Genomic DNA, 20,329 nt, shown 5'->3' with positions numbered 1-20,329 from the left:
AATTCATGTATCTTTATTTGATTTGAAATAATTTTATTTTTATATTTACTCATTACTCATACGGCTATAGACATACTACTATTATGATTATACTATGTTTATAATCAATTTATTTTCTAAATAACTATTTATTATCAATGATATTACGATACTTACTAATGACATACTTTTATTTCTTTTTTTTATTTATAAAAAATTTTAAAATCTGTACTTAACTATAGCAATAAGTAAATTTGATTTATATAATATATAAGCAATTACATACAAGATTAAAATTACACGAATATCATCGTGTTGAGGAAAAAACCCATTGGTTCAACTCTAATTACAATTTTTATTTTTAAGACATTTCTATTATTTCTAACTAGTTGCTATTTATTTAGGTCTGTGGATGTATTTTATTTACAAACAACATATACGTGGAGGTAAATATTTTATTATTTTTATTTTTCTTACTTATATAAATAGTGTCATTAAGCTTAAATTAGAATGTTAATACTCATAATTGATTTTAGTTTTAAATGTAGGCAATAGGGTAGTTTTTGATATTATGTTCTTTTGGGGGAGAAAAACATTTTGCTTTAAGTATTAATATATCTCACGTTTTATCCGTTAAATATTCATGATTATATGAGAAATAATTTTGTGGGCTAAATAATCAATAATTCATCCCTATTAAAATAATTTATAATACATTTTTTATGTTTTGATAAATATTATGGTAAGTGATAGTAATGGCTGATAACTATTAGAATAATTACTTTTACTACCTACATATTTACACATTGGACTGGAAAGGGACAGCCTTGGGCCCATCCAGATTTCCTGCACTTCCTATTTAAATTACCACTGAACTTACAGTTCTTTTAGCAAATTATAGATACTGCACAGACATGTAAATTGTATTAAGCTATGTTATAAGGGACGTATATCGATTTCACCGAAATGATCTTTTTTTTTCTGTAAGAAATCTATCGATTGTGTGGCATATTAACTCCGCCAAGTTGTTTTACATATTGATTTCGCTGATTATTGACTCCACTAAACTTTTTTACAAATAGATTCCGCTGGCTATCAATTCACTGAATATTTGTAAATTATTTACTTTAATAATAGCAAAATGTAAAATGCTTACATATACATTTATGTTAATATTTTATTAGATGTAAGTACATTGGTACTATTTGAAATAAAAAAATAAAAAAAAATATATATAACAACAATTTTTGACGATTATTCAAATAAGAAAATTAACTATAAAACCACTATTTAAAAAAAATAAATCAACTTCAATTTGTACATAGTTGTTTTTTTCTCCATAATATGTTTACTATATTTTTCGTTGTATAGACGATAATAAATTATTTTTTGAAATTTTTTTATTTACTATAATCTATTCTGTTAATTAAAAAATATAATTTATATAACCAACATAAACAAAAATTCTGCGGAATTAATATAGACAAATATCAGGTGGAATTGATATTAAAACGGCGGAATCGATAAAACCCCTGTTAAAGGCTTCAAAAATAGTGTCAGTTGTCAGTTGATCGTTACCTATTATAATATTAAAGATTAGAATATGCGCTTTTTTTATAGAGCACTACCTGCTACAATAAATTTTAATATAATATATATTGGTAAAAGTATTTTTCCTCTCTTATCACTATTTTATTTTTGATTGCATGTATAATATTTTTTCTGATCATTTTTTATAATATTGTACCTTAGACATTTACTTAATTAATATTTACAGTTTTATTTCATGTTAGAGTATTTGTATAACTTCCATAATCTACTTCTAAACATTCCAAACATGGGTAATTAATTTAATTTACGTTTACTGTTGAAGTTATTCTATATTATGCAACACACATAGGTACACGTATACTATCATAGTATCATACCTATGTTGGTACATCATGATTCACGGTTAAAATTCTACGCACCATCTGTTGTATGCAAATAGCATTACCAACATAAAACAAACAATTACGTTTTACCAAATAATGAAATACCTTTAATTGTTCTATAATATTGTCCTTTCAAGTTCCAACCTGTTGTTATTTATTACTAAATTGTATCTATTGTTTTTATACATACATATACCTATTTGTTTACAAAATTATCAAAAAATTGTAGTATTTAAATGATATAGATATTAGATATCATACGAAAATTGCATATAGTTTTAGTTTTTTAAAAGCTCTATATTCACTTCCCCGTTTTTCATTTTAAACGGGGAAGTGAATACACATACCTGTCGATTAAATGGGACGATTTTAAATTTAAAAAATTTTAAATAAAAAAAAAAAAAAAAAAAAAAAAACAATTTATTATAAGCACCGACACATTGTCATTCGTTTAAATATTATAATAATTGGTATTAAATTGTTGTTCTATTTATATTATATGCATATTATTTTAAGTAAATACATTAATATGTTATTTATTTTTTTGTGGCGAATTTAGGGGGGGGGGGTGCTTGGGAGCTGAAGCACCCACCGTTTCGCGTATTTTTATTAAAAATTAGTAATTACTAATAATTCGCCGAGTGGCAAATTTTTGGTACAGGCTACCAGAACGCGCGCCCCGCACCGAGGAGTTGCTAACACCGGTCGGCGACCACGCACAAATTGTACATAATAAGTAATTTAGGACTATTATTATTAACAAAATAGCATTCACCATAAAAAAATTCTAGATCCACCACTGTTTATTTTATATATTATCTTTTATTTTATTAGATAATTTACGTTTATGTAGGTATAATACTATAGTCTATAATAGCATAACCCATATGCCGTACCTTTTTATTTATGCAATACCTATTACCTTTACCTACACATTAGAAAGAATTAATAATACTTTATAGTAAGGTAAATAGGCATTAAGTGTTTATTTAGTATACATTATGCCAGCTAAAGTTGCAAAGACTTCACATCATTAGTTGTATAATTTTTTTTTAAATCACTTATGAATATAGTTGAGTATTTTACATATCAGATAATTTTTATTATTTCATAATTTAGTTGAATATTTTATCATTAAAAGCACGTAAAAATATTTATTATATCAATAATTACTTATAAATTAAACTTGTATAGCCAACTGTACTCACTAGCGTAGCCAGAGTTTTTGAACGGGAGGAGGAGAGAGGATTTTAGGCTTAGGTATGTATCAAGGATGGACAACTCAAAATCGTAGTGGGTCAGAACTTGGAAAGCAAAAAAAAGTTGTTTGAAATATTGAAAATGATTTTGTTTATAATGTAAAAGTTTTTTAACTTCATTACATTAACCGCATAATCTTCTTGTGAAAAAAAAAATCGTTAATTTAATTTCAAATATTTTTTTTGTAAACGATTATTGCACATATTCACAGCACTCACAATTCATGTCTCATTAAATACCGTTTATTTGAAAGTGCGTAATTGTAGCAGTTCAATCAATTTGTTGTAGTTGTCACTGCTATGGTCACTAGTAAGTAGTCTGCAGTAGAATCGTATACAGTAGTCAGTAATACTAATATTAAATTATTTATAGTTACTAGTGTTACTACAATATAGCGTACATAAATATAGCCTATTATATAGATATAATATATAGTAAACATAGTCACAATATATATTATAGTCATATAATATGTTTATTATGGCTTCGTACGTTAAATTAGATACTTAGATATATATTTATTATCTAAGGTCATGTAATAATATAATATGTAAACATATATATACGTATTCTATGATATATTATTTATGTATACATATACATATATTATATAATTAAAATGATATAAATATAAACCTGTTAGACGTGACCACGTATGTATAAAGATATCTATAAACGCCAAATATACAATATAAGCGAAACTATATAAACTTATATTTGAAAAAGCTAAAGCACCGGCTCTATTTTTTCATAAGCATTATTATTTAAATGAATGAAGTATAGCCTATATATTAAAATAATTTTAATTAACTGGTTTATGTACCTTTATAATATTTCCATAGTTTATAGGTTATTATATAAGATGTCGGTTTAGTCCCCACCCAGTTCCGTCATCAACAACCACGTATCTATTAAAGTCTATAGGTGTATATAATATATACAGCATATAAATTATAAAAAATAGATTGAAAGGAAACTAATAGATAGAAATACAGAAATATTATCCAAATGTGAGTTTGGATAAATAAGTTGTTTTCATTTTTTTTTATTATATCGAACTAAAATAAGAAGAAATAGGCTTATAAATTATTGAAATGGACCATTCCTTATTTTCATTTTTTTGTTAACAATAATTGATTTTAAGGATTATTTATTACACTTTTAAATACACAAACTGACTGTACCCATTGGTGTAAGAACAAAGTGTGCAGATCATAGTTTGTAAGTTTTAACTTATTTTTGTATTCCCTTAAATCTATAAGTACTACTTATTAGTTTTGTTTTTGAATAAAACAATACAACTCAATGTTTAATATAAATATATTTTCTGTATGAAAATAAAACAAGTACATACATACATTTTTTTGAAATATTATAATCCTCGAATTTTTCTGCAACTCTGTATTATAAATTATAATCCATATTATATAGCTAGGTACACAAGTTATCACTGTTATCATCTAGTCCGCTTATATTTATATAATTATTATTAATTATTATATACATTTTACACAATTACTATTTATTTTGTATTTCATAATTTGTTTAGTCTTGAAAAAAGCATAAAAATAAAATTTAACATTTAAAAAATCTTAAATTTGCCCTAAAAATAATGCTAAAATATATACCAAATTAAATTTCATATTCTATATATGTTTGGTTAAGAAATACAATTTAGTGAAAAATTGATAAACTAGAATACTAGATATTGTTTCATCAAACAATAAAAAAAAATACAAAACCATATAAATATCTGTTCCGTGATATGCGTACTTAAAATTTATAAAAATTACAAAGAATTATGTATAGAACTTTTATAATTTGTATTTGCTTAACTACATTGAACAGTGGACACCTGTCATCTATATTTAGGGACAAGGGTTATTATAACTTTTAAGTGTCAGTTTAACTATGTCTTCCCATTTTGAATATAGGGTCCTGTTATTCCTATTAAATGTTTTGGGATTGCAAATTGTCCCAAAATTATACTTTATTATGTTAATATTTTGTTTTTTATTAAACATTTTTAGTAGAAAAAATAATATTGTTTCGTTAAGTTATAAAATAAACAAATTAATTATTCGATTGACTAACGACATATATTTTTAATTATTTTTAAAGCTTGGTGATAACTATTGTTGATAAATAGATACATTATTTTTTTTGTTTCATTATTTTACTATGACAAGTTTTGTGATTACTTATCAGTTATCAATTTATCACTAATCGATAATTTTGTTGATTAGTCATTGGTCATTAAAATGTATAAAATTGAACTAGTTTTTCTTTAAAAAAAGTATATTTCGAAGACGTATATGGTAACACTAAATCATCTCCATAAAATAGAAACGGAGCTTCATAAGTGCCGCTCAGTGGTGTCAAAATTATAAATATGGTCATGAGGTAGGTAGGTACTTACTTTTTTATTTTTTTTATAGTATAATAACTGTGATAAGAGATCACGATTGTATTAGTATAATTATGAGATGAGAACAGCATGACAAAATGAGTTACCTAATTCCTAATGTTTTTAATAATTATTAGTTTTAATTAATAGTATTAATAAATCTCACAATATTTGCAAGTAATTTAAATATTTTATTTGATTATTATTAGAAATTTTAATAGTTGATTCTCAATAAGCTATAGATAAAATTTCAATAAGGTACTCATTTATCAAAGTATCTATAACTTACATCTAAAGTTGTAAATATTTACATTTGATAATATAAAAATAAAAAGTTTTACCCATTAAAATTAAATACTTCGATAAAATAGGATAATACGTGAATAATTTATTTATAATCAATGGATTGACATAAATGAATAGTGAACACTTGAATGAATGCGTTCAAATTTTGGCGGCACTTATCATCTGTGGTGGTGGTTTCGCCGGCAGCCGCGGTCGTGTCGCATTTATTTTTTAGGTTATTTGCGGCGTCGGCGGTCGACCGTCGCGGCGTGTTGTGCGCCGGTTGGCTGAAAGACCCGGCCAATCGTCGGTGTCCATCTGTCTTGACTTCAAATATCCGAAGTGCGATATCCCGGTTGCCCGCCGTCGTCGTCACCACTCACTAATGCCCGCGTACGCATTACTCTTCGATCCTCTGGAACGTACCTGAACGCGCTCGTCGCTGGCGGTCTCGTCTATTTTCCTTAGGTTGTTGACGTTGCAACAAATTCCGACACCGTCATTTGGCGTTCTCCCGTCGGTAGAAGATTTGTGACGCTTGTTAAGTATATATTTATTTAATATATAATATAATATTCGTACAGAATGCGAGCACCGACTAAGCTGTCGCTATGCGCACTGTTCTGTCTGGCTACCGCCCTAGCCGTCAGTGCTGAAATATATTTTGAAGAGAACTTCCCCGATGGTATGTATTATTCTAATTTTGGAAAATGCTTGACAAAACTTCCGCTTAGATGAATGTTAATTTTATGTTGAAATCGTTCCATAGATTCGTTTGAGAACGAATGGACGTACTCGGAACATCCCGGCAAAGAGTTCGGTAAGTTTGTACACAGCTCAGGCGCTTTCTACAATGATGTCGAGGCTGACAAGGGTATACAGACGTCGCAGGATGCTCGGTTTTATGCCTTATCCAAAAAATTCACACCGTTCAGTAATGAAGGCAAAGATCTTGTCATCCAGTACACAGTCAAACATGAACAGAATATTGATTGCGGTGGTGGTTATGTTAAGCTGTTCAACTGTGATTTGGAACCAAAGAAAATGCACGGTGAAACTCCATACGAGATTATGTTCGGTAGGTATATTTTTATAGTATTTTTTATTGATTATATTAGGTATCAAAACTCAATAGTACTTTTTAAATCTGTAATATGCCCCATACATAGGATGTGACAATTGAATATTCATAAATATATATATATATATATATATATTCTCTTAAATACAAACTTCATAAAGTACTTAATATAAATAAATAATATATAATAAAGTTTTTAAAAATATTTTTGTTGTATCTGTCATTTATTTTATAAAGTATAGATATTTTGTATAAAAAATATAAACATTTAATACTTTACTTAAAATTATACTAGAGAAATAACTATTGAATTTTTAAATTTATTTTAAGTCGATTTATTAAAATACTTGATTAAGTTATTAATTGACTATATTCTGAATAAAAAAATGTATTAATTATATTACCAATTGAAATATTTAATATTATGTAAAGTTTATTAAAATGACTTTTAACAATATATTAATTATATTTAAAAAAATCTAATTCAATCTATAACTATTAAATTATACTAAAATTTCTTTGAGCTATTGGTATGAACTTATGAATATATTCTATATAATTCTGCGGATAGTACTTAATACTACTTAAATTTAATTTAAAATTAATTTTTGTTTGTTAATAAAATATTTATTAATTTTGGACATAAAAATAAAATATTAAACTAGGTTTATTTAAAGACAACATTTTACTATTATTTGTTTTTCATTTGTGGTTTATGAAGTGATATTTATTGGAGAAAGTTAATTGTATCATAAAGAAAGTAGTATTTAAAATAGAAAAATATTAGAGTAAATATATAATTAAAATAAAGATAACATTACAGATTAGATTTTGTTTCAATATTAAAAAAAAAAAAAAACGTAATTACCATTTTTTCTGCTCAATAAATAATAATGACATGTCTATAAATATGTAAAGTATAATGAAAAGTGGTAATTTAATATTAAATAAATAGTTTTTGATTTGTAGATATTGTTGTTTGAGAATTTGTTTTTTTAAGCAAATTGTAAACATTACCTTTTTATTTCCTCTTGTTACTAATGAGTAAACAGTGTTTTTTTATTATTAAATTGATTTCTGTCATTAAAAAAAAATATCTGTAACTATTATAAATGTAATCAATTTTTTTTATTTTCATGTAAATAGGAAAATAAACTAATGGTGTTAAAAAGGTGAGATAAAATGTTAAGTATCTATTAATTATTAAATTTTAATTTATTTTATAATAAAGGTTTTATATTGTAAAAATTTGTTATGATGACATAGAAATATAAAATATTATTTATAAAATTAATAACTGTTTTATTTGATAGGTAGTGTTATTTATTAGGTGTATACATATTTTTTGACTACAATCTTTTAGTCTAAATGGAATTTAATTTTTTTGTCATTAGGTATATCTATTACTACTGCATGATAACATTTCTTTTATATATTTTCATTTAAAATGTAATAAAATATTTCTTTGTGAATTATTTAATTCTCTTTTACATTTAACTGATTTAGCATAATTTAAATTTGGAGTAAATACTGATAATTTAGTTAAATATAATTTGCATTTAAATGATGTTTTAATAGGTTAGGATACTCTTAACGCTTGAAAATCAAAATTCATCATGAATCATTATGCTTTATAATATTGAAACTGAAGTACTTTTATAACTATTTATAATAACTGATTGATTGTTGATCATAATTATGTTCAAGTATTTTTTCAACAAGTAATACACATTGTTGTATTATAAAATAAACTTATACATTACTGTTTAACTTTTTGAGTATGTATATTGTAAATATACATACTCAAATAATTGATTTTTGTTATGTTACACACATAAATTTTCTGAATATAATATGAAGTAATGTTTTTTTTAGTTACTAAAATAATTTGGATACTTCATACCTTGATAACTGTTTTTCAGAGATAATATTATCTACTTATTAAAATACTATATAATATACTTAAAATAATTATCTTTTAATATTGAGTAGTTACATTTATTTGAGTACCTATTTCTAGAAAAAAATGATTGACAAATAACTAAATTATTATAAGATAATGATAAAAATCAATTTTTAAATGGTAAATATTTTTCCTTAATAAGATGCTATATTTCATTGTGTAAATCATTATTTTTACTTCTTTCTTTTTTTTATTTTTAATTTATTTGTAACTTTCATTTTTTAACCCAAAAGTTTTTGTTTATTTCTAGGACCTGACATTTGTGGACCTGGTACTAAGAAAGTGCATGTTATCTTCAGCTATAATGGCAAAAACTTATTGATCAATAAAGACATCCGTTGTCGTGATGATGTTTACACTCATGTTTACACACTTATTGTAAAGTCTGATAATACTTATGAAGTATTAATTGACAATGAAAAGGTAGAATCTGGTGAATTAGAAGCCGATTGGGACTTTTTGCCTCCTAAGAAAATCAAGGATCCTGAAGCTAAGAAACCCGAAGATTGGGATGAAAGGGCTACTATTGATGATCCTAATGATGAGAAACCAGAAGATTGGGATAAGCCAGAACACATTCCTGATCCAGCTGCCACTAAACCAGAAGATTGGGACGATGAAATGGATGGTGAATGGGAACCAGCAATGATTGATAACCCAGATTTCAAGGGTGAATGGAAACCAAAACAAATAGATAATCCTAATTACAAGGTATAAATAAACTAAAATTGTATTCTATTTTTATATTTTAATTAATTGATTATTATATAAAAAAAAATTAAATTGAATAAATCACATTATAAATTATTTATGATATTTAAAGGGAGTATGGGTACATCCTGAAATCGACAACCCAGAATACAAACCAGATGACAAACTCTATGCAAGAAAAGAAATTTGTGCTATTGGTTTCGATTTGTGGCAAGTAAAATCTGGTACTATTTTCAACAATGTTTTGATCACAGATGACATTGAATTAGCTAAAGAAAAAGCAAATGCCATTTGGAAACCAAGATATGTAAGTACAATCTATATTTCTAATGTTGAATGTAATTTTAAAATTACGTTAATTATTCTAGGAGGGTGAAAAGAAGATGAAGGAAGCACTCGATGAAGAAGAAAGAAAGAAAGAAGAACAAGAAGCAAAGAAATCTGATGATGTTCAACCTGATGAGGAGGATGAAGAGGAAGATGAAGAACTTGCATCCAAATCTGAAGAAGCCCACGATGAATTGTAAAAAAAAGACTGTGTGTATAATGTCATTGTTTAAGTTGATATATGATTATAATTTTACTGTATTATTTATTTTAAATTTTATCCGACCAGTTTAGGACTGCCACTTATTGTTTTTCATTGAGCACTCACACCTATAATTTTTTAACATAGTGTGCGATTAATTTTTTTTCTAACCCTCTCGTATCTTCTAAGGAACTTCTTGTTAATTTACAATAATTCAAATCATGTAAAAAAAATTTAAAATATCAGTCACCTTTATACTTGTAATATTGATGTTTGTATACATATATTTGTTTACATTTGTAATTAACTCCCTAGGTAAATTTATCCTACTTAAAAATTGTTTTTCTTAAGGTCAACTATGTTTAAATTATCTTCTTTTTCTATATATTTATTTGTCAACAATATGGATTACTTATGGCTTGTACATTTGTAGTACTACAGTAACAGAAGAAAACCACACTACTTAAGGTTTATACTATTTTATAAAAAAATTGTGTATAAAATAAAAATTGAATAGGATAAAAATAATTTTTTAAGAACGTCTTTATTTGTTTTCCTTTTAATCTAATCCCTTACAAATAGGTTGTGTACATATTATTTTGTATGATTGCAATGAAATTACATAATATAATTGTGTATAATGTTGTATTATTTATTTTAATTTACATGTCTTTGTTTGTGACTATTGAGAACTTAAAATTCACATTTATTGAAAAAAATATTTTATTAATTTCACTTAGATGTGATTTCGATGGAAAATTACATAAGCTATTGTACATACCTATATTAAAAAAAATTAAAATATACACATTTCACAGTTATTGTTCATCATCCTAATCACTACTGCTTTCACTAGGGTGTATTGTTTAAAATAATAGGCTACTAATTTCATTGGGAATATTGGGATATCATTGCTATCACTTACATGTTACATTACTATGTTTTATACATACCACAACATATTATATTACTTAAAAATGAAAACCATTGGTTTCCAGTTTTTTATCACAAACAAAAGTTGTAACTTTTTCGTTTTTGGTAGAAACGGGCCATGACCTTTTAAACGCCAATGTGTTTTTTTTTTCAATTAAATATTATCAAAGGATCTTTAGGTTTATCAAGTCTATAGAGAAATCTACATTCTTCAGACAAACTATAAATCACCAGATCATTATTTTAATTGAATCGTCGACTGATTTTAAGGACAAATTACAATTATTTGATAATCTCATATTCAAAGCTATTAAACAGAATTCAAGCAGAATAGCCATTAGAAAATATAACCCAAGACAAGGAATTGTTCAGTAAGAGCTTTTACCTTCAATAGTGATCATATTCCCATCTAAACCTACAAATGCTATTTCATCCAAAATAATAGCACTATTGCACTAAAATCTTTTTGAAATTGATGCATATTTATTTTTTTATTGTTTTATAGTTATTATTGAAGCTTGGCGAGGTACATCGCATAAGAACAAAAATGATAACACATCCACCAAATTTTTATAGACTAAATTAATTTTCAAAACGATTATTCATTAGGTACCTTAAATTAGTTAAATTCAAACATTAAGTACAAATAACAATATAACTATGATTTATTGAAAAATAAAGTTATATCATTGATACAACCAGGCAGATCATTTGATATTTTACTTGTAAAGTATAAACGATTTAAGATCAATTGTTCCATATCTTAGAGAGTTATTAATTATAAAGGATGAATACCTAGGTACTGAAATACTAAATGTATATATCCTAAGGAATAAAAAATAGTACTCGACTACAAAGGACAAAATTATGAAATAGAAAAATTTTACAAAATTTATTATAAATGGTGACAATTTTATGTTGACTATAGAGTATAAAATGAACATTGAACACTGAACATGAGAAATTGTAACTGTAAGTATCAACATCAACTATCAAGTACTCAATACTATCTTATTATCTTATACAGTGATTAGCGACTACCACAATGCAGATAAGACTCTTATCTATTTTGTTATTGTTACCCCAATCAATTACCACGCTCCTGTATTTTTTTATGAATGTAGTAACTTACAACTTAGATACTTATGAAATCAAAGAAGATAATAACTTAACAAAAAGTCAATCGACTAAATTATTAGAAGGTTATCAATTTAAAATTATTTATTTTTTTTGTATTCTAAAATTAAAAAAAAATATACATCTACAAATTTCAAACTTATTTATTAATGATTGACATTTGATATTATAAAATATTTAAATATAATCACTTATAAAGTAAAATTGTTAATGTCTGAATTCCTTCTAATATTAATATCAAATTTATCGACTCCTAAGTATCGAATTTTTTCCACTATTTTTAAAAATAATTTTACAGTTTTATGAATTATGAGTAATACATTTTGTTAATGTGAAATTGAAAAAGTATTTTAATTATTGTTGTCTAGTATTAATATGAATAATAACACGAACGTATTTTCTAGTCTTTTATTGTTAACTCTCTAAATCGCAATGACTAAGTATTAGATGTGTCTATTCAGTACTTACTAACGAGTAAAGACCGATGGACAGTCCACCGATCATGTAACATGATATTTATAATCAATATTAATATGAACAAGCGTAATTACCTACATAAATTCTGAATATGCAACAATTATCAACATATTTGTTAATTGAGAACGGCATGAATACAGTTTTTTTCAACATTTAAGACTAGATTTCTATAGGTACCCATTTAAATTATTAATTATCTGACTAAAACCTCCGTAGGCTTTTTCATACACATCACCTTAATATTTATGAGAAAAAAATCAAACAAGTATCATCAGCATACCATCAAATTAATAAGAGTAAAAGTTCATCAATATTAATATCACAGATTACATTTATATTTATAAAAAAAAAATTGGTTCCGGAACACTACCCTGTGGTACACTGGTACACTGTATGTATTTAATTGCACACGTGTTACCATTTACTTAATTTATTTACACTATTTATTATCTGTTTTATAGGTAATTTTTAAAATAGTTTAAGCTTGAACTACTTATTCCAAATCTAATATGTTCAATAGAATATCATGGTTAACTGTGTCCAAGACTTTGGCTAAGACTAAAAATATTGCCAACGTTTTATTATTATTATTTATTATCAAAATTATTACTAAGTACACATAAATCGAAAGACTTGTTACAGAGCATTTTTAAAACCGCTTTAATTGTTTGATAACAAACTATTTTTTTTTTAAATCAATCAGTCTAGTTTTAATAAATTTTTCGAATAGTTTTGAAAAGTTTTTAAGATGAACCTATAATTATTATTCATAGACACTTTATTCCCAATTTTAAATAGAGGCTTAATCGCAACCAATTCCAGGATATTAAAAAACATTTTTGCTCAATACTTAAACTGTGTAATATGTAAATTTATATATTTACTTATACTTTTTAAAATTTTGACTGATACTCTTATCCATCTATCGACATGATTTCCGATGTTCAGTCTGTATTTCTAAAAAATAAAAATTACTATGATATATTAAAATGGGATTCCAATATTTAGTTGTTTTATTAATAATATAATAAAATTAATTTTTTATAAGTGTTTAAAGTTTAAAGTATAACAGCATTGAATATCATCAAAAAAATAAAGTAAAATAAAATAAGAAAATATCATAAAATAGCTATTTTTTCAAATGTTTTATCGTTTTTTTGATGTAATTTAAAAATGGAAAATTGTATATACTTTTCACTAAATGTTGATATTATATATTTCTGCACGTAGAAAAATTTTCAAAATATTTTGACTCTTTGACATTTGAATTTTTTTTTCTAAATAAAAATGTTTTCGCTGTCAAAAAGTTTAAAAAATTAATAGAAGGTTATGAACAATTTGTTCATATATTAATCAAAAAAAGCTGTGAAGATATTTATTGTTTAGACACGATTTTTTTTTACAAACAATTCAAGTACAAATTTCGTCAAAATCGCATAAAATTTGGGAATTATTTTGTAATTAAAAATGCATAAATTATTTACAGATAAAGCTTGAAATTTTAATAAAATATTTTTCATATAAATAATTGTAAGTTCATACTGAAACCAAAAAATTTAAGAAATTTATTATAATCGTAATATTTTATAGATATTTAAACGAAATTACATATTTTAACGATAAATAACTATGTATATTAATTTTTTCATAACAATAATTCATACGCGTTTTACGCAAAACTTAATATGTAGGTATACGTATATTATTAAATTTACATTTTTACTACATACAATTAAATTTTGAAAATTTATAGATTGATTTTAAGCTATTACCATCAATTTATTTTATACCATTCACACTGTTTTACGTTAAGGAGGTACCTACCTAATAACAATAAGTTTATATCATTATAATAATTAATAATTAGATGCTAATAATACAAAATGCAATGTTCTCAGAAAAAATGAAAATCAATCTACCTGAATAATATTAGTAAAATAGATTACTTTAATATTAATATCAATACATTATTATGAAATGAATAGTAGAATACCTACGTAATAGTAGGTTGACAGACATTTTCCGATCATGATTGATTTTACTGATTTTAGTATACAATATAATATAGGTACCAATGTACCATATTACCATCAATATTACTGTTACGCCAAATTTATAAAATCAACAACGCTGTTACCGAATACGTGAAATCGACAACATGGCTACCAAATTCACGAAATCGACAAATTTTGATTACCGATTTCATGGATTAGGCACACTTTTTCTTGCCGATTCAGATGAATTCGATAGGTAACACATTATTACGAAATAATTATCACAAATGGTGGTGATTATAATTATGAATAACTAATTAACAAAATCGTAAGCGTGATCATTGGTATTACCGAATCACCGCACCCATTATTTTTAACCCAGAGTTAGTCGCACCGCTGTCTTTTCGACTACGTTTTGATTTTCTTCTACATCATCGTTACTAAAATCGGCCCGATAAGTGCGCTTATAAGTTGCGATATTATAGTAGTTTAATCATCAATTAGATTAGGTACCTATTGAGTTTATTAAACTATGAACTCTAAATGGACAGCAAAACGAGATGCTGAAGCTGTAAGAATTTTAACCGACGACGCTTCTATAAATAAAGACAGGCGGTATTATCATGTCCGTGAGAAATTTAATTTAATCCTGGTAGCCGGCGTTCGACGAGTGCGGCGGAAGCGCAATCGACGTATCATGGCAGTAGTCGAGAGTTTCCCCAGTAGGTATTATCCGTGACGTGCATGTGGCCAGCGGACATAAAGGTGAGACAAAAACACACAAAAAAATAATGTAGCACTATTCTAATATCACAATGGCTGCTGTAAAAGCTTACATTGCTGATTGTGAAAGGTGTGTGGAAAAGTAAAAAAAAAAAAATGTGCGCGAGGCGTTGTTGTGCGATCTATTTTATCTTCCTCGTTAAATGAACGCGCCGAATGCGGGCAAGTGGACCTTGTTGATTTTCAAAGTTTGCCCGACAGTAATTTTAAATTTGTTTTTCGTTACAAAGAACGTTATTCGACTAGGTTTTCATTTTTCCGGCCTCTGAAGTGCGAAAAGGTTACGGATGTGGCAAAAGAACTATTACAGATATTTTTGACGTTTGGTGCCCCTCGTGTTCTGCAGTCCGATAATGGTCGTGAATTCACTACCGGTATTGTAACAGAATTAGCATCATTATGGCCCGGTCCAACACTAGTAAACGGTCGGTCACGTCATACACAAAGCCAAGGATCTGTAGAAAGAGATAATTGTACGTTAAATGATTCACTGGTGGCGTGAATGCGAGACATCAAAACTACCGCGTGGAGTTACGGACTCACTCTTGTACAATGGGACGTTAATACCACATATCACGAAGCCATAAATATGACTCAATATGAAGCAGCTTTTGGTCAAAAAGCACAAATGGAACTGGCAATAAAAGTACCTCGAGAATTATTAGAGAATATAATGACAGGAACGCTGGAAGAGGATATGTTGGACATGCTTTTTGATCCATCTAGTACATTTGATCCTACATTTCCGGAATATCGGAAAGGCGAAGACGTAGAAGTACCTACTCAATACTGAAGTGATTAGTACAGAATTAAGAGTATAAGAGATTGCATTTTTTATTTATTTATAAACCTATTTTAATTTAATATTTACCTGATAAAATAATTCTATATATTATATATTCTTTGTATACTATAAAGAAGGGGTTCTGAGCACATGGCTGGAACGGAACAGTTGGCTGCTACAAGCCTACAAATTACTGTTCTTTAACGATTGCAGACATTCAACCAAATGAATATTCTTCACGGGAACTCGTTCGATTAGGGTCAGTTGCAACCGGACAAGGAAATATCGCGTTGTATCTGCCGTACGAATTGCACATCGAAAAAATGCTCAAGCAAGAAAAATTACATGATTAGGCGTACGCCATGGGAGTTCTTTAGGGGGGCAAGATAGAGAATTAACCCCCTCCACTGGAAAAATAATATGATCTTATAAAAAGTATTACCATTATAGATATTATCTAGTTACCTAAAGAACATGCAATTATTTTTTTCTTTATCACTATAATTGGGATTTTAAATAAAATATATATTATATACATATCTACGAGTATATAGTATAGTCATTAGTCGTATTGACGACTTGGTAGGTGCTCAAGATTAATCATAGATTAAACGCAGTAGCGTATTTAGGGTTTTCCGCCTATAGGTGCTTTCCAATTTGCCGCCTTCCCCCATTTTTCTTAAAATTATTTATAAAACATATTTTAATATACAACATGTTATATTATAGTATTATTATATAAAAAAAGATACATTATTATTGAAAATTAAATTGCACGTAATATCTTTTTTTGCAATTTACAAATTAATTATACTTAAAACTTTAAATTTATTAAAAATTATGTAAAATTTTATTTCATTAAATGAAAAATACTTTTTTTAATCTTGTAAAAAAATCGTTAAAATGTGCTTCCCTCAAATGTTACCGCTCTAGGCTCGGGCCTATAAGGCCTATGTCTAAATGGCTGTATGTAAACTGCGGCAAAATTTACCTTTTTCAAAAAGTCGATATGTAAACTGCGGCAAAAAAAAAATTAAGATTATATAATCTGCCACAAAACCGAAAGATATATCATACAAACTGCGGCAATTTAATTAGATACCTATTGTATTATTATTTATTTATTTTTTTTTTTTTTTTTTAATTAAACAATTTTTTTAATTAATTTTTAATATAATAATAATATTTTTTAATTTTAAAATTGGTTTTTTGATTATACAATCATTACGATCTAATTTTTAATAATAATATATTTTTCAATTTTAAAAATTGGGTTTTCTTTATTTTTACGCCTAGTACTTTAAGAGATACTAATAGCTGCCATAACACGTAATACGTATTATACCTAATTAAACAATAAACGTGTATAAGTATATAAAATAAATTGCCGCAGTTTGTATGATGTATCTTATCGGTTTTGTCGCAGATTGTATAATCTTAATTATTTTTTTGCCGCAGTTCACATATCGACTTTTAGAAAAAGGTAAATTTTGCCGCAGTTTACCATCTCCCGTCTAAATACGCATCTGATTAAACTTTTATTTAGTTTATATTTTGAGACTTTTGACATATTTTTCCCCCCTAAAATTGAATCAATGTGCGCCCATGGGCGTATCCACCACTCTGGCCGTAGTTACCAAAATTACAAATGCATAAATATAGGTATAACCTATAACATTAAATATATTTTTATAACATTAAATATATTTTTATAACTTTCAATTTTTTTTTTTTTAACTTTTTTTTAAACATAATTTACTATTACAATTAGATTTTATTGTGTTTCCATTGTTTTAAATAATATCATAAGTATAACACATTAATTTATATTGAATTATATTTTATAATTTTTTTAAGAAAGTCTTGCCGATTTAACGCAATCGGCAGTAATATGTACTTCAAGCCGCCGATTTCATGTAATCGGCAATTTCATAAATTCTGAGAAACATTACCAATGAATTTAAATACAACACATCCATTACAGTAACCCATATTTTAAAAATGTATGATCAATAATAAGTAGTACGCACTAAATATGCACATATTTATTTTATTTTTTTAACAGTATAACCATTTTTAATAACATATTTTTAATCATAATATTTAACATTCTCAATCGTTTATATTTGCATATTATATAAATAGTTATTATTGTATTGATTTAGATGAAATATCAAAATATATTCAAGTTTTTATTTTCAAAACAATATTTTCAAAAGCTATTATATTATTTGTTTGCAATAAATTTATGATAGTTATATTTTTATAAGTACAATAGATGCATCATATAATTTAAGTCATTTACTCTGTGTCCTGCTTTTTTATTTTATACAAAATAAACTAGGATATTAAATAACATATCACTAATGACAAAACAAGTATAGTTTAATAGGGTTTTTTTTTTTTTAACAAAAAATAAACGATAGTGAAAATATAAAAAAAAATGGACGTTAAAAAAAATATTTATAAACTAAAATTAATGATATATAATATAATAAAATAATAATAAACATAAAATTATAATCTAAACATTATTATATAATTATATAACTGTATTAATTAATAATAATTAGCACTTAGTAGTGTTATTTGGAGAATTCTACCGTCCATATATAATATATATATATATATATATATATATATATATACAAACATAAAGTAGTTAACACTAAAAAAAAAAAAAAATACTCACAATTGAGTAAGCAAATCTAAAATCACAGAAAATATTTATTATAAATAATACGATTTTTTTATCAGAACACGTAATATAAAATTTACAATAATAAATAATTTTTACAAAATTTGTCGTAGCCTCGCAGCGCAGTATTACTATGTATTAATAATGAGAAAATAGATTTTACCGAATACGCATGTCGTCGTCGTGTCATGCCGGACGCCCGCTGGACAAACGATTTTTAATTTGGTCTCGCTTCGGATTACGGACCACAATTTTAACATAATTATGTCGGCGATGGTATATAGTGTAAATAAAACACGAAAATAATAATGAAAATCGACCGAGTAACGTCACGTCACGCCTCGGTATATATTATAAATAAGATAAAATACATTGCGATCTGACAAATTACTAATGAGTATACGAAAATAAGAAAAATACTAATACATTTTACAATACGGATTCTCTCGGATCGTATGCGTTCGAAGGAAGGAGAAATAAGCAATATTGTGTTTCACCGATAGCCGCTGTTGCTATATTTCTTATTATTATTCGTGATTGTAACGAGGTATTCATTAGAATGATTGGGCCGATGATGTGACCCACGGAATGGAGGAAAGGAATGGACGTTTTCCAAATGTCCACATACTGTGAAAAAATACTGTGTCGTACAACAACAAGTAACAAAAATAATAATAATAATACTTAGGTGTTACAGTTATAAACAATAATAATAAATATTAAATAATTATAATATCATACAATGTACATGTAGGTATGCATAAATATTTTATCTGGATTATCACAAACATGCGTAATATTATATACTTATATTCCACCTACGCGGTAAAATGTAGGGTAAGGAGTACACCCAAAGCATCTATATCAAGAACGACGGTATAATATTACATTATTATAGGAATGTGCAGCTCCGCGTGCTCGAAAAGACAATTAATGCACACTGAGCGCGTGATTATGTATGTAATATGCAAGGCAGGCAAGCTAAAAAATTGGAAGAAATGTTAATCTATAGACTACAGAGGAACCAATATTGACACATTGTAACGTATGGCGTATTTATCAATTGGTGTTTAAGACGAAGATTTGATAATTTTTGTACTGCGAAAGTCTGCGGACCACGGTGAGATTCAAAGTATTGCACATACAATATTAAAAAATGGCTTGTGCACGGCGTCGATACAATAAAAATGTAGTATGTTACCTACTACAATACGCAGCAATAAAAAAAAAAAAATAAAAAACTATAAAGAAATACAGGCTTAGGGTAGTATCTATTATGTATATTATTATTATATGGATACCATCGTACATTGTGTCGTTTATAAATCAATCCGATGACCATCCGATAAAAGCCATCAGATTCATTCAGAAACC

The 20,329-nt window shown here is 26.3% G+C and overlaps 1 protein-coding gene across 1 annotated transcript; it reads left to right on the top strand.

The window, feature by feature from the left end:
• The first annotated feature begins 6,227 nt into the window (after positions 1-6,227).
• Positions 6,228-10,678, top strand: LOC112601552 (calreticulin). Its single transcript, XM_025349242.1, has 5 exons — positions 6,228-6,550; positions 6,635-6,943; positions 9,160-9,620; positions 9,733-9,927; positions 9,989-10,678. Exons 1-5 carry the CDS (start codon positions 6,451-6,453, stop codon positions 10,145-10,147), a joined length of 1,224 nt encoding a protein of 407 aa, XP_025205027.1. The 5' UTR covers positions 6,228-6,450; the 3' UTR covers positions 10,148-10,678.
• Positions 10,679-20,329: the final 9,651 nt, after the last annotated feature.

The sequence above is a fragment of the Melanaphis sacchari genome, unplaced genomic scaffold (genome assembly GCF_002803265.2).
Source record: "Melanaphis sacchari strain LSU unplaced genomic scaffold, SCAv2.0 Contig79_pilon_pilon, whole genome shotgun sequence".
Taxonomy (NCBI): Eukaryota; Metazoa; Arthropoda; class Insecta; order Hemiptera; family Aphididae; genus Melanaphis; species Melanaphis sacchari.
The sequence above is the reverse complement of the archived record's forward strand: the minus strand, read 5'-3'. Positions and strand labels throughout refer to the sequence as shown.

Excerpts from the sequence above, each read along its gene's own strand:
- LOC112601552 (XM_025349242.1), top strand. The coding sequence starts at position 6,451 with ATGCGAGCACCGACTAAGCTGTCGCTATGCGCACTGTTCTGTCTGGCT. Across the intron at positions 6,551-6,634 it reads TGAAGAGAACTTCCCCGATG|ATTCGTTTGAGAACGAATGG; the intron begins GTATGTATTATT and ends ATCGTTCCATAG. Across the intron at positions 9,928-9,988 it reads CCATTTGGAAACCAAGATAT|GAGGGTGAAAAGAAGATGAA; the intron begins GTAAGTACAATC and ends TAATTATTCTAG.